The sequence below is a fragment of the Prenolepis imparis genome, unplaced genomic scaffold (genome assembly GCF_030444845.1).
Source record: "Prenolepis imparis isolate NDT839.2.m4 unplaced genomic scaffold, iyPreImpa1.0 SCAF_259, whole genome shotgun sequence".
In the NCBI taxonomy this organism is placed as follows: Eukaryota; Metazoa; Arthropoda; class Insecta; order Hymenoptera; family Formicidae; genus Prenolepis; species Prenolepis imparis.
Window position 1 is genome coordinate 25,958 of NW_028141417.1, and position 16,806 is coordinate 42,763.

A 16,806-nucleotide genomic window follows, 5' to 3' on the forward strand; every position below is an offset into this window, starting at 1 on the left:
TAAACATTAAACTGAGTAAATGGCAATATGAGCCTAGGCGCTGTTAATAGGGCGCAATTTTTTAAAAAATTAAATGTATTATATAAGCATTCAAACGCACATCGTTTATTTAGATCCAAATTATCTTAATAAAATATTCGCGGACGTTTCGGATCCTTCTTAGGGCCATCTTCAGCGCAAAAAAAAATCTTAATACCGAGATTAACATAGAATTTGTAGATGAAGGATATTACAAGACACAACATAAGCAATTGATTATCGCAAAATAATTGTGTAAAATAAATGTAAAAAAAGATACAACACAAATATACAAATAAGCAAATGGCATTAAGACATGTGGTTTTGAAATAGAGAAGCTCTAAATAAGAAGTACTCGTGATATAGTAATTTACATGTTACTATGATCTAATCAGCGTGCAGAGTTAGAGAGTGTGCAAGACTACGTTAGTGCGTCTTTTATTGAAATTCGGTCCCGGAAAAGTGTGACAAACGCAGGCACAGAGATCCGCGTCGGTAATTGCTACCTCGGTGTCCTGGTGAGAGCAGGGTGTCTTTGCTCTTTGTCATCTGCGGCACGATGAGCAATGAGTTCGGTGGAGTCGGCGACACGGTAGAAGTTTGCGGTGAGGTAGCCAGTGTTAGATTGGGTAGCGATTGACCCAGACTCGAATACGATACTTGGACACTCAGCGTGTTCGGCGTCGGTGATTTACTCAATAACGAACGCCTGATTCGGACAATGAGTTTTAATAGAGATGTTATTACAGTCCATTTACTTTGCGATTCATCAATGTGAAATCGCGAAAGTTTGTTGACGTTTCAACATCGCGCTCACCTTATGTGCATGGATCTGTGATTATGCCCGGAACTCGATTCGCCACCTTCCTCCGACGACAACGAACTCGACGCTCGCGGTTGTTCGTTCGTCTCCACGCTGACGTTTCTGCTCGGATTATAACTGGGTAGAAAGCTGCTACTTCCCTGAGACGCGCCTTCCATCTCCATACTACCGCTAGAAATGATGGAACGCATTTTATAGGCATTTTAAATACAACAAGACTTCGAGATTTCTTTTTTTTTACTTTTCGAAACATACGAGGTGTGTTCAAAAAGTATCGCGAATTTTGTGTTTTTTCAAAAATTATTTATTTATTCATGAATATCTATTTTGTCCCCTTCAAAGTAATCCCCATGAGATATTATACACTTGTGCTAACGGTTTTTCCAATCTTCGAAGCACTTCAAAAAATCATTTTTTTTTATCTTGTTCAGCTCCTCCTTCGATGCCGTCTTTATCTCGTCAAGCGTAGCGTAACGTCGTCCTTTCATGGGCCTCTTCAGTTTAGGGAACAAGAAAAAGTCACAGGGGGCCAGATCTGGGGAATACGGTGGCTGCGGCATCATTAGTGTGTTGTTTTTGGCCAAAAAGTCGCGCACAAGCAACGATGTGTGAGCAGGGGCGTTATCGTGGTGCAAAAGCCAATTTTTGTTCTTCCACAAATCCGGGCGTTTCTGGCGGATTGCTTCGCGCAAATTGCGCATAACTTGCAGGTAATATTCCTTATTGACCGTTCTACCCTGTGACAAGAACTCATGATGCACCACGCCCCTGCAATCGAAGAAAACTGTAAGCAAAACTTTCACATTCGACCGAACTTGGCGCGCTTTTTTCGGTCTTGGTTCGTGCGGCAGCTTCCATTGAGATGATTGAGCTTTGGTTTCCACGTCATAACCATAAACCCACGATTCGCCACCAGTTATGACCCTCTGGAGCAAATTTGGGTCGTCGCGGACAGAGTCCAACATCTCATTAGCAATGTTCATGCGATGCTGTTTTTGGTCGCAATTGAGCAATTTTGGTACGAATTTCGCGGCGACCCGTCTCATGCCCAAATCATTGATAAAAATCGAATGGCACGAGCCAATCGATATGTCTAGGTCCTCAGCAACTTCTCTAACGGTGATTCGACGATTGGCCAATACCATTTTCTCCACTTCATTAATTTTTTCGTCTGTTGTTGAAGTGCTCGGGCGTCCGGCACGCTCTTCGTCGTTCACATCTTCTCGGCCTTCTGAGAACATTTTGTACCACCGATAAACGTTGCTTCGGTCCAAGGTAGCTTCTCCGTATGCCACAGTCAACATTCGGAATGCATCCGCGCACTTAATTTCGTTTTTCACACAAAATTTGATACAGGTTCTTTGATCCATTTTTTTGAATAGGTAAAAATCGAAGACGATCCAAAACACGTGCAAGCAAAGCAGCTGTCAACAATTAAGTGAACATTCAAAATGGCCGAGCTTGTCGGCATAAGTGAGAGACATGAGTACCAACATAACGCCACAAAAAAATTCGAATATACGTAACCCGCGAAAATTCAAAATTCGCGATACTTTTTGAACACACCTCGTACCTATGACTATGAGCGAGACTGCTAACATGTGAGGCTCTGCTACTGCCACGCGGAGTTCTTGGAAAGGTCCCCTCGCACTCTTCCGTTTCGAAATCGCCGTCGCCCAAAGTACTCGGTTGCCTGCTAACTGGTGCCAGATTCATTACTGGCTCGGCACCGAGCGACGGTGCTTTCATCAATACGAATTGTTGCTGAGCGTGTCTCAAGGATTCCATCCACGACTGAAAAAGCATGTGGTACTGTTAGTTTAAAACAACTTCCGCTCGTAAACTAGAAACCGCATTAGCTAAAATCATGAAGGTTTGCGGTTTCACCGACATCGACCAATTTTAACTTTAAATTTAATTAATTCAATCTTCTCTAGATTATTAAAAAATTGCATTATGTATATACATGTTGTTAGTTACAAAGAAAGATAAAAATTTAATTTCAACTATAATTATATCTAGTTAAGCGACATTAGTGAAGACCGTCGTTAATGAAGGTACACTACAAACGAATCTAAATCGAACGGAACAGTGAATCAACATTCCGCGAACTTTGTCGTAATTCGTGATGTTTGTCGAGTCACCTTGGCTAGTTTCGGGTCACCGGCGCTCAGGATTAAAGCGGCCGAAACTGTCCCGTACTCGTTAAGATAAACCAATCCTATACTGGACGGTTCTTTGACCTCGTGTATTCGTATGCGGTCGACAACATACGGTTGCCTAATGATCTTAAACATTTTTTTCGTTGTAGATTTGCAAATCAATAGCATGTCGGTCAATAATAGTACGTGCACTTCCATCTGTAAAGGATAATTAATAGACCGTAATTTCTTATTTCAACACAGTGAGAATTAAATAATTGCTATCTTTAAGATATAGAAAAAAATTAGCTATAGAAACTACTTCATAAAATAAGTCAAATTACAACAGAATTATTTTCAATTATTTCGCTTATTATTGACAATCATGGATATTCTCTTTTAATCTCATATACTTATATTTCTGAATATAGTTTTATTTTATTCATATAAAAGTAATTTTGATCTGACTAACAATAAATAACATTGTCGCATACTTTGCTGGTGGCGTCTCTGAGTTTCAAATCCCCCTCTCGAAGGAGGGTTCTCAGGCTGCCCTTCGGACACCCGGGCATCGGCGTCGTGGTAATGTCGAGATTGCTGTACAGTTTGATCAGTTTCTCCACCTCCTCATCGAGACCTTTAGATTCCACGACGTCGTAACTCTCTAGACGGGAGGCTGCGCTGTCCAGCTTAGGAGCCTCCTCGTTTTTCCTCAGGGCCGCGTTCACAGACGCCACGAAACCGTCGACGGACCAGTGATGCAAGATTTCACGCGCGACAGCCACTTCGCGACAGTCATCTTGCAGTGGAGGAGGTAGGTCGGCAGCGCAGAGCGCACCGAAAAGATGAGAACCCTTGTCCTTCGAACATTTGTAGAAGAGGACAGGTATATATCTTTTGTCCTTTATTTTCTTTTGATAGAATAGAGCTACGAATTTCGAGCGAATCCGGAATACTGGCGATAGCGAGTAGGCGATGCAACCCAATATGCAAAAAGAAAATATAAAATATAAAAAATATATTTAATATTATAAAATAATATTAATAAAATTAATATATTTTAAACATAAATTAAGTAACTTATATTTAAAATTTTAATTAAAAATAATTATTAATTAATAATAATTATAAGTATATTTTATATATAAAAATCCACTCTTGGCCAATATATACACCTTTCTATTAAAAAAGATTTTTTATCTTTAAAGAAATAATTGTAATAAAATAATATTTTAATTTATAAATATTGTTTAAGATTTTATTCTTTTTATTCCCTATTTATTTTGTACTAATGTACGACGTACATATTGTTGCTCAACGGAAACTGTGAGAAGGTGGTGGTTTCTTCCGTCAAAAAATTTAAAATATTGTATATTGGGAAATGTATTTCAATCATTATATTCGGCTTCCCGACGAGCCGTGTTTACCTTTTTTGCGCGTGTTGATCGTTTTACCGCGCGTCTCGTCTTGTCAAGCAGCTCTCCAATCAGCTGTTTGACACAATAAAATCTAGCGACAGGTTTTTGACATTTATGTCTTCGAAATTCGTCGAGTCAGCTGTAGACCGTTTTACTATAAACATCTCTCATTTTCGAGCAATTAGCTCTTGATCAGTATATATATTTCGCTTTAACAAATAGTATAAAGTAACGAAAAATATGTGTTGAATTAACGAAGCCCCGAAAAGCTCGTAAGCGAAGTTTTGCAGAAGCTTGGCTTACAGACGACCGATACAAATCTTGGGTATGTAAAGTATCATCTGATAGTAGTCTTTATTTTATTGCAGTGTTACGTCCTGTGGACTGCACGATTCTTTTCTCCTCCCCGATTTACGCAGATTCGCGTTCCGCGAACATATTAATTATAAGACCGAAATTAGTTATAAGAATTAAACGGAGAAAGACAGTGATTGTGAAACAACTCGATCGGTGAGATTACGAAACCTACACTTTGATCAATAAGTCATAGGTAATGTTGAAATATCACGATCGACACACGCTATCAGTAGACCAAAGATCGGAATTAGGAAAGAACTCTTCATACAAGGAAGCAATACGTTGCGCAAAGGGGATTAAACACCGAACGTATGACTATGAGTCACAAGAAAAGAAGACGCCCTTTGCCCTATAGGAAGGGCAGACGAATAGTATAAAAGCAGCGAATCTTCCAAGAATGCTCTCTATTAATTCCGCCTACGTCGTGGCAGTTACACACTTCTGGATCCTCGCATTAAACATATATTTTGTGACCGTCGGGGCTCAACAACCAGCTACCAGTCAACCTACACCTTCGCCCACACCACTCGAAGGAACCATCGATCCTGAAGATCAACCTATAGCTGCCAACCCGCTCACCAAATAATATACAGTGAGTACTTTCATTCTTCTACGATCACGGAAGTGAATAAATCCCCGGAATCGCGACTAAACTTAATAAGTAGTGGAAATCGCTGCCTCGTCGAGCATTGAAACGCGCTCTCCGATTGAAACGAGACGATCAAAAGCCAACGCGAATCCTCAACCGCCTCATAGCACATCAACGTTACACACACACTCATATATAATTGTTTATACATGTCCACAAATTCAAATGTCTAATTCTCCGAATATTATTAAGATTTTATTTTTTTTGAATAAATGATAATTATTTACATTACGCGAATTTAAAGTCTTATTTAAACCCCTGCGTTCCTTCATATATCCCCCGAGATCGCACAAGGTCCTATCCCGCGTAAAAGGGATTTAATTCCCTTACCGAAAAGGACCGACGAACGGACCCCTGAAATAAGCCAGGTAAAAGCGACTATCCAGTCGTTGACCTGCAAAAGGGCCAGACAGTCCGTTCGACCCGAAATCACTCCGATTTCGGGAAAACGCTGTTACGACCTTCGAGCGGCCTTTCCTTCGTGCAGGCCAGGACGTAACATACGTTTAATTGGGGGCTCGTCCGGGATTGAAATGTGCGATCTTTGGGAATAGGAATGAGTAAAGGGACTAGAAGCACAACGGACAAAGACGAAATAGATGAACTTTACAAGACCGCGTTAGAAACACCACACAGAACACACGTGAATCTAAATCAAAATTCACAGCATCTACGCCTCGACACGTACATTTTTTAGGAGATTCTAATTTAACCGAAATAAGTGAATTACCCGACGAATCCGACCAAGTCGAATTTATTGACTCAAAAAATCAGATTTTCAAAATTAATATCGATAATTCTAACGGCGAATCCGGAGGTCCACCAATAAACATGGCTAACGCTAATCCTTTCGCCACTTTAAAATACGCGGTCGAAGCCGTTCCCTTTTTTGACGGTAGTAACACCCCACTAAATTATTTTATTGAGGGATGCGAGGAAGCAAAATCTATGCTCCCTAAAGAGGCAGAGTGTCAATTCGCTAAAATTATAAGAACGCGAATAGTGGGGGAAGCGCGTCGTACTATACAAGATCAAGATTTTAATACCGTAGCTGCATTAACAACGTATTTGAAGAAAATTTACGGTCCCTCCAAAAATGTCTATCAATTACAAGGAGAATTAGGTTGCGTTTATCAGAAAAATAATGAAGATGTCGTCACTTACGCGAATCGGGTTAAACTTCTCGGAAAACAAATACTAGAGGCATATCGAAGCTCAGGGAACGCCATGCCTGAACAGGATATAAAAGCAACTATAGAAACAGATATGTGTAAATGCTTTATTAGAGGACTAAAACCCGAAATAGAACAAAGAATAGCACGAGACTTAAACGTACAGGAAACCGTGGCCGACGCGTTAAAAATAGAAAGAGAGCTTCAACAAATGACAGATTTACGACAAGGCGCTAAATCAAGTCAACATTCACCGCTACCTGTTAATCTATCTCGAGAAGTCTGCCAAATCTGTTATAAAGAAGGACATGCAGCAAGTAGTTGTCGAAAGCTCACTCAACTTTCACCACAAAATCAAAATCCTTTCGGAAACACAGGAACGGATATTTTAATCTGTCAAATTTGTAAAAAACGCGGGCATAGCGCAGATAAATGTCGGTTACGCGACCCACGATCTCGACAATCAATTAACGTAATTCAGGAAAAGGTCATTACTTGTCAATTATGCTCTAAGATTGGTCATAATGCAAAATCATGTCGACAGAATAACTTTAATCAACAAACAAATAAATCTTTAGTAATTTGCCAATGGTGCGATAAATCCGGTCACTCGGCTAATAATTGTTGGAAGAAACAAAATGAACGCAATACTAATATCGTGTGTCAAACTTGTAACAATTATGGCCATATCTCTAGAAATTGCCGCTCTAAAATCAATCCAATACCAACACATAAAGACAATTTATTCTGCCGATATTGCAAAGAACAGGGCCATCTTCTCGATACATGTCAATTACGAATTACGAGTAACAATCGCCGCAAAGAAAAAGAGCAAGGAAACTACAACGGACCCTCGACATCGGATGTAAAATCGGGGGCCGAGCGAACATCACACCCATCCGTGCAGCGGCAAGCCAAGTAAATAACTACGAACCCGAAATCAGGCCTGTAACTGTAAGCCTCGACAAACATAGTCGCGTGCCTACGGTACAGATTGAAATCGATAAAATTACCACTCAAATAACCTTTATGTTAGACACGGGATCCGGACCGAATATAATTAAAGAAAATTTTGTGCCCAAAAATACAAGTATTAATTATTCGAATATTTTAAAATTAAATGGCATAAACAATTATCCTGTCTATACCCTAGGAGAAATTACACTAACACTTTTTGAATTACCGGTATTATTTCACATCGTTGCCAACGATTTTCCGATTCCACAATCCGGAATATTAGGAAACGATTTCTTCAAACAAACTTTTTCAAAAATAGATTACGCTCAAGGACATTTAGATATTTCCGGAATTAATGTGCCCTTTTTCTCCCCGGAAACCATAATAGTATCTCCAAGATCAGAATCGCTATTTTTTGTGAGGATAGAGAACCCTGAGATTAAAATAGGATATATACCGAAATTAAAAATAGAACATGGAATTTTCCTAGGAGATACTATCGTAGAAACTATTTCTGGAAAAGCATATCTAAATGTCATAAGCACTCTAGATGAAGAAATAGAAGTTCGCGTACCGACACTTCGTTTAAAACCACTGAACGAACTATTTAACGACGATATCGAAATTATTGATAACAAGAAAGAAGGGTCAGATAACGACCAGACTAACGTTAACACAGACCATGAAGATAAAGATACGATGATATTTAGAGACAATGAGGATGAATTTTCAATAATGATTCAAGGAAAGAATAAAATTAAAAGTAAGAGAGGGAATAAAAATTATTTAAACGAAAATTATAATAATCCAAAAATCCTTGGAGAGGGAAGTTACCAAACCTCTCCTGAAAATCATGATAAATCAAAAATCCTTGGAGAGGGAAGTTACCAAACCTCTCCTGAAAATTATAATGATCCAGAAATCCTTGAAGAGGGAAGTTACCAAACCTCTTCTCAAAATTTTGATAATCCAAAAATTATTGGAGAAGAAAGTTATAAAAATCTCCCAAAAGAAAAAATTCCTAGAATTTCGAAGGAAAAATGTCAAACCTTGTCAGAAAATTCTAGCTCCGTCGATTCCGAAGAGGGAAGTTACCAAACCTCATTTCATAATTCGACACAACCTTTTTCCAAAAATTCAAAGGATCGTTTATCCCTTCCAAAACTTACATTTCCAAAAATTGGATTATCTGTTATAAATAATGAAAATGAATTAGAAACCTCTCAAGTTACAATGGAAAATCTTCTAAAAGAAGCTCAAGAATATAATAAAGATATTGAAAAAATAAATAATAAAACAGTCAAGAATAAAAAAGGACCGTCTCCAAAAATCTCAGCATCCTTATTTGACAAATCTCAAGAAATTATAAAAAATTTCCCACGAAAACGAAAATTAAATCATAAAGAAAAACACCAAATTAATGTAGAAAATATCGATCTACATAACTGCCTAGTAGTTTCCGAACAACCAAAGGAAACTCGATTTACTCAAATTATGGAATTACTGCGGTTAGAACATCTAAATAAAGAAGAACAAGAGAACGTATTAAAATTAATAACAAACAGTCAAGATCGATTTCATATTCCTGGAGAAAAACTGACCGCTACTCATGTTTTACAACATCAAATAACCACTATAGATGATCGACCGATTAACACTCGTCAGTATAGATTCCCGCCATTACACAAAGAAGAAATAAAGAAGCAGGTAGAAGAACTGTTAGAAGGAAGCATCGTAAAACCGTCTCAATCACCTTATAATACGCCCATATGGATCGTGCCAAAGAAAGGAGACTCGAAGGGAAACAAACGCTGGAGAATGGTTCTCGATTTTCGAGCGTTAAACGACAAAACTATCGGTGACGCTTATCCATTACCCAACATCGTAGATATATTGGATCAATTAGGAGGAGCACAGTACTTCTCAGTATGCGATCTAGCTTCCGGATTCCATCAAATAAAAATGGATCCTGCCGAGTCAGGTCATAAATGGATCAAAAATGGATCCGGCCGAGTACAGTCATAAAACAGCATTTACCACTCCTTTCGGTCATTATGAATTCGACCGAATGCCTTTCGGATTAAAAAATGCACCTGCTACCTTTCAACGATTAATGGACCTAGTATTGACTGGATTACAAGGCGAGGAATTATTTGTCTATATGGACGACATTGTTATTTATGCTACCTCTGTAGAAGAACATGAACGAAAATATAACGCATTAATAGAGCGACTTCGTAAAGCCAACTTAAAATTACAACCAGGCAAATGTGAATTTCTAAAAAATGAAGTAACATATTTAGGACACGTAATTAGCAAAGATGGAGTAAAACCTGAACAAAAAAAAATTAGAAGCAGTACAACAATTTCCGAGACCCAAAACACCGAAGAATATTAAACAATTTTTGGGACTTGCAGGTTATTATAGACGATTCATACCGAACTTTTCTAAATTTGCAAAACCACTTACTTCTTTACTGAAAAACGACACCCGCTTTGAATGAACAGCCGTACAAGAAGAATCATTCGAAATTTTAAAACAAAAATTATGTGAAGAACCTGTATTGCAATATCCTAACTTTTCGAAACCATTTATCTTAACCACAGACGCATCAGGAATAGCAATAGGAGGAATATTATCACAGGGAGAAATAAATAAAGACCGACCGATCGCGTACGCTTCTAGAACCCTCACCGATAACGAAATAAAATATGACACATACGAAAAGGAAGCTTTAGCTATAGTATATTGCGTCAAACATTTTCGACCGTATTTATATGGGAGAAAATTTACATTAGTCACCGATCATAAACCATTATTATGGTTTAAAAATGCTCAAGACGCAAACATGCGAATATTACGCTGGAGACTAAAATTAGCCGAATACGATTACGATGTCGTATATAAGGCAGGAATAACTAACGTAAATGCAGACGCATTATCAAGAAATCCAATAAATCTAGAAGAAATCGATTGTAAACTAATAAAAGAAAGAAAAACCTTAAATCCAAACAACCCCGCAGATGCAGAAATAATTTCAAAAATGTTAGAAGAATCAGATAGCGAAGAAGAAGAAGAGGAAGACGATTTTCATTTATATCTCTCAGATAACGAAGAACCCATACCTGAAGCTAATTTTGTCAAAAACAATAACGATTCTATACCTTTTACACTCGAAGAAATAAATGAACCGACCATAATACAAACTACAGAAAAAGTATTAATACACGATCCACCTAAACAAGACAGAATAGACAAGATACAGACAAGAAGCCAAACTGCAGGACAAGGTAATAAACAAAAAACCACTAAGGAAGAAGATAATATTGAACAAAACAAAGAAAAAAACGACACATCAGACAAGGACCTCGACACCGAAGAGGAAGAAGAAGACGAAGAAGACATTATAAATCAAAATCTAAAGGCAAGGAAAGCGAAACCCAGAATTATCGAAAATAAAATAATTAAAAGCAACATCATAGATTCTCGCGAATTATTATTCCTACGAAAAGATAACGTAGCATATTTTGTCGACACCCAAGGAAATCCTTTAGACTCAGGATCTCAGAAACTTTCCGAGCGAAACGAACTACCAAATTTAGGATCTCTTACCTTGGGCAAAGCCAAGGCCATAAAATACAAACACTACTATCATATCGCGCTACCTGTTAACGACGAACAACGAGTAGGCCCTACGGCAACTCTAGATCACATCTTAAAAACCTTGAAAGATTTAAATAACGTTATCAAAAATTTAAAATTAGAAACAATTAGCATTGCAAAAACCGATTTCATTAATAACGTTCCCTGGAACAATATCAAGGTACAACTACAATTGATATTTATTAACTCAACTACGAAAATAATTATTTGCAATGGACAAATTAAATATCTACCGAAGGATTTGCGTTCTGTCATAATCGACGAAATGCATTGCTCACCAACAGGAGGACACCGCGGAGTAACCAAAACATATAATAGAATTAAACACAATTATTATTGGGAAAATTTGAAATCAGACGTTCAAAAACACATACAACAATGTTTACAATGTCAACTGAAAAAACTCGTTCGAGTTAAAACAAAACAACCAATGATAATCACAGACACGCCTGGCACTTCGCTTGATAAAGTAGCTATGGATATCGTAGGCCCACTACCTAAGACCGAAAGAGGCAACGAATATATTAACATTACAAGATCAGCTAACAAAATATTGTATGGGGATACCGCTACCTGACCAAACCTCAGAAACCATTGCGGAAGCCTTTGTAGACCGTTTTATTTGCGTGCTCGGAGCGCCGAAAGCTATACTTACAGATCAAGGAAGAAATTTTATTAGCGATTTAATGAAGAAAATTGCCAAATTATTCAAAATACGAAAATTTCGCATAACAGCTTTTCATCCTCAATCAAACGGATCATTGGAGAGATCACATCACGCACTCAGCGAATACTTAAAACAATACGCAAACGAGCAAAAACAATGGGACAGATGGATCGGATTAGCTATGTTCAATTATAATACTAGCGTACATACACGAAGCCACAAAACACACTCCGTACGAACTAGTTTTCGGAAAAATAGCACGAGTTCCGTCAAATGAACTTCTTCCACCTGAAGATAAATTAGCAAATTATGAAGACTATTTAATAAATCTTGTCACACAACTTCACACGATTCAACGTAATGCGCGCGAAAACGTAGTAACAGCAAAAGTCAAATCAAAAAAATATTACGACAAAAAATTAAACCCTCAGACCTTTAAACCCGGAGATCAGGTATTCTTGTTAAAAGGACCGAAACCAGGTAAATTCGGAGACCAGTATACCGGACCTCATGAAATTTTAGAGATATTAAATAAAAATAATGTAAAGATCAAAATAAAGAAAAACAGCCGCATAGTACATCCTAATCGTTTACGAATATCGCACATCAAACCAATATCTAATAATAAACGTGGAAACGCGGCTTCATCAGAAGCATCGACAAGCCTATCTGGATGGTCCAAGTAGTACTAGGCGACTGGAGCAGGACAACCTGGTACCACGCGAATGATGTTTACATCCTAGAAGATAGATTCAAAGAATTGCCATGGCAGGCCATTATCTGCGGGTTAGCCTATACCAAGGCCCCCACCAACAAAACCACTTGGCCCAGGAGGACACGCCTTATGTCAACTCCTTCTAGAAAAATAACAAGGATGGATTAACATCATACATCCCTTGAGACAAGGAGCGGCACTCGTAAAACTACATATGAAAACCGACAGCGAATTCAACAGAGCATACAACGTTAGAGTACTTGTCAAACTAGGACATGCAGAGCTGCACACAAAAATCACAGCCGACGTTGAACCCGCCTTATAAATGAAAACATATATATATATATATATATATATATATATATATATATAACCAACACGTATACACCAATATTTTAGTTTAATATTCTTCGTAATCGTGAACGTGGAATCATTTTCCATTCTATAGAAAAACTACCTGATCGTCAGTTCCAGTATAACAATGCCAATATATCATCAACTCCAATGGACTCCTGAAATAACAGAAGAAATACGGCAAAGACCCATCGACGGCGTGAGACCACAAGATCACCCTGAAACTTATTTAAAATTGATGGAAATCCGATGTGTCATACAAGCACGGGGGAACATCTATCAAAATACTGAAGACTACTCTAAAATCTGCCAAGAATGTTATAATAAAATATCAACCAAGGAGGAGTATATGACACTACCACCCCACAATCTAGTCCATAAGGACTCAGCAGACAACCAAACAAACTGCACTAAGTGCGAAATAATAATCGTACTAATAAAACCTGCAGAAGAATGTATCGAATGTATAGAAGAATTTCTATACGTTAACTACGAACACCTGGTAGACGGATGGGGCCAAGCTGTGTTTCCCAGAAGGAAAGAAGAACGGTAAAAGGAAACAACCATAAATCACTGACAACGATCAGTAAACCGCGTGTTATTTCAAAAATATTTCACACCTCCTATTTATCGATATGGACAAATAAAGGGAAAAAGATTCCACGCGCACGAAACGCGTCCTTACCAGTAATAAAATAAAATAAAAAAAATGTAAGAAAAGAACGAAAGAATAAGGAAGGGGTTTTGGTGGTCGCCTCTTTCTTTCCTCCTTTTAAAAAAAAGAGATACATGTTAACTAAAGGAAGCACAATTAACCAACGGGTTAAATGTGGTTCTTTCTACCGATATTCGTAAATCGCGGCAAGAAAATAATCGAAAATTTTTCATTTCTTTTTTGCAAATGTTGTGTTACACCCCCAACATTTGTCTAAGATGGGGGGGTGTTACGTCCTGTGGACTGCACGATTCTTTTCTCCTCCCCGATTTACGCAGATTCGCGTTCCGCGAACATATTAATTATAAGACCGAAATTAGTTATAAGAATTAAACGGAGAAAGACAGTGATTGTGAAACAACTCGATCGGTGAGATTACGAAACCTACACTTTGATCAATAAGTCATAGGTAATGTTGAAATATCACGATCGACACACGCTATCAGTAGACCAAAGATCGGAATTAGGAAAGAACTCTTCATACAAGGAAGCAATACGTTGCGCAAAGGGGATTAAACACCGAACGTATGACTATGAGTCACAAGAAAAGAAGACGCCCTTTGCCCTATAGGAAGGGCAGACGAATAGTATAAAAGCAGCGAATCTTCCAAGAACGCTCTCTATTAATTCCGCCTACGTCGTGGCAGTTACACACTTCTGGATCCTCGCATTAAACATACATTGTGACCATTGGGGCTCAACAACCAGCTACCAGTCAACCTACACCTTCGCCCACACCACTCGAAGGAACCATCGATCCTGAGGATCAACCTATAGCTGCCAACCCGCTCACCAAATAATATACAGCCAACAGTGCGTACTTTCATTCTTCTACGATCACGGAAGTGAATAAATCCCCGGAATCGCGACTAAACTTAATAAGTAGTGGAAATCGCTGCCCGTCGAGCATTGAAACGCGTTCTCCGATTGAAACGGGACGATCAAAAGCCAACGCGAATCCTCAACCGCCTCATAGCACATCAACGTTACACACACACTCATATATAATTGTTTATACATGTCCACAAATTCAAATGTCTAATTCTCCGAATATTATTAAGATTTTATTTGTTTTGAATAAATGATAATTATTTACATTACGCGAATTTAAAGTCTTATTTAAACCCCTGCGTTCCTTCATATATCCCCCGAGATCGCACAAGGTCCTATCCCGCGTAAAAGGGATTTAATTCCCTTATCGAAAAGGACCGACGAACGGACCAATGAAATAAGCCAGGTAAAAGCGACTATCCAGTCGTTGATCTGCAAAAGGGCCAGACAGTCCGTTCGACCCGAAATCACTCCGATTTCGGGAAAACGCTGTTACGACCTTCGAGCGGCCTTTCCTTCGTGCAGGCCAGGACGTAACAGCAGTATATGCAATATGTAAAACTTTTTCGTGCAATTCAACATACATATTAAGACATGCTGACTCTGCGTATCATCAAAATAATATTAAAAAGAATACATTATCATCTGATAATAATAGTAAAGATAATGTTGAGATACCAATAAAAAAATCGCGTAAATCAATATTTAAAAAAGAATGGTTAGATATTGAAGAATTTAAACTTTGGTTGCGTGAAGTGCCACATGACGAAAGTTTATTTTTTTGTTTGATTTGCGATAAATCTATCGCTAGTAGTTTATCGCAAATCCATCGTCATGCAGAATCCAAAACACATATAAATATATATAAAAAATATCTAGAAAAAAATCAATCAAATTTAGAAGATTTAAATATGCAAAATAAATCTCTTTTGCCATTTAATGAGCGAAAAAATCCGCGGAAATCAGATATGCAGCATTAATTGCTGATAAAAACATTTCTCGTCAAAATGCAACAGAGATTCTTACATTTTTTCAACAAATAGGAGAAGATCCTGACGTATTGAAAAGCATGAGCATGAGTCGAACGAAATGTAAAAGCATTATTACAAACGTTTTGTGTCCGATTGAGACGGATCGTGTCGTCAATAAAATTCAAAATACAAAGTTATCAGTTTTTATTGACGAAACATCAGACATATCTAATAATAAATGGATGACTTTTTTGTCCGATACGTTGATTCGGAGACATTAGATGTTCGCTCGCAATTAGTCAAATTAATCGATATTGATGCCAAAGATTCAAGCGCAGAAAAGTTGTTTCAGCCATTTAAATGTGAAATGTGGAAACTGCAGATACCATTTCCAAATATTGTTGCCTTATCGAGCGATAACGCATCTGTTATGATAGGGAAATATTTATTGTTCAAAAAAAAGTTGGAAGAACTATGTCCACGTTTACTAACTTTAACATGCTCTTGCCACTCCGCTGCATTAGCAGCGCATACTGCATGTAATAAAATACCTGCGTATTGCAATGAATTTATAAAAAAAATTTCTAATTATTTGAACAGCAGCCCAAAACGTACAGCAATTTTCAGAGAATTTTGTGAATGTTTCCAAAAAACAAATCGCAAAATATTAAAATTATGTGATACACGCTGGCTGTCTCATTATTTATGTGTCGAACGACTTCTTGAATCTTGGGATACAATTAAATATTTTCTTACCGAAATGGTTGTAAGGGAAAAAAAAAATTCTGGAGAATATCTACTGTCTATGATGAACAACGTAGAAAAAAAGGTTATTTTCTTTTTTTAAAATATACTTTAAATTTCTTTAATGCATTTAATGCATTTTTTCAAGCATTAGAAACCAGAATTCATTTATTACAACCAAAATCCAAAAAATTTTTTTTCCAAATCTGCAAAAATTTTTTAAAAGAAGAGCATTTACAACCATTTTCTGAAAATATTGCATTCTCTCTAAAGGAGAATCAAAAAGATCTTAATGAAGTTACTTTGGGTTCAGAATGTGAGGAATATCTTAACGAATTACTACTGGAAGGTCACGTAGACATTGTTAAAATTATTCGAGAAAATTGTTTAACATTTTATGTGACTGCTGCAGAAGAAATTCGTAAAAGATTATCAATAAATGACACATTTTTATCACAATTAATAGTTTTTCAACCATTTGTAAGCTTATTTTATAATAGAGAAACATCATTCAATAACGTTTCTTTCGTCATTAAAACTATTAGCGGTTTTGATGAAGATGCTTTAAAAAAAGAATGGATTGCATTACCATTAGATTTTACAATGGAAG

The 16,806-nt window shown here is 37.5% G+C and overlaps 1 protein-coding gene across 1 annotated transcript; it reads right to left on the reverse strand.

Moving 5' to 3' along the window:
• Positions 1–456: 456 nt before the first annotated feature.
• Positions 457–6,096, reverse strand: LOC145948146 (uncharacterized). The gene is made up of 6 exons (XM_083057899.1): positions 6,072–6,096; positions 3,477–3,781; positions 2,986–3,201; positions 2,415–2,635; positions 836–1,012; positions 457–727 (listed from the first exon to the last, which is right to left on the reverse strand). The coding sequence occupies exons 1-6, from the start codon at positions 6,094–6,096 to the stop codon at positions 457–459; spliced, it is 1,215 nt and encodes a 404-aa protein (XP_082914025.1).
• Positions 6,097–16,806: the final 10,710 nt, after the last annotated feature.

What these genes read in the sequence shown, in the direction of transcription:
- LOC145948146 (XM_083057899.1), bottom strand. Translation starts at nt 6,096, where the DNA reads ATGTACGTGTCGAGGCGTAGATGCT. An exon ending in CGTGTCGAGGCGTAGATGCT is followed by an intron (nt 3,782 to 6,071) that starts GTGAATTTTGAT and finishes CTCCACTGCAAG; the next exon opens with ATGACTGTCGCGAAGTGGCT. An exon ending in AGTCTCGCTCATAGTCATAG is followed by an intron (nt 1,013 to 2,414) that starts GTACGAGGTGTG and finishes CATCATTTCTAG; the next exon opens with CGGTAGTATGGAGATGGAAG.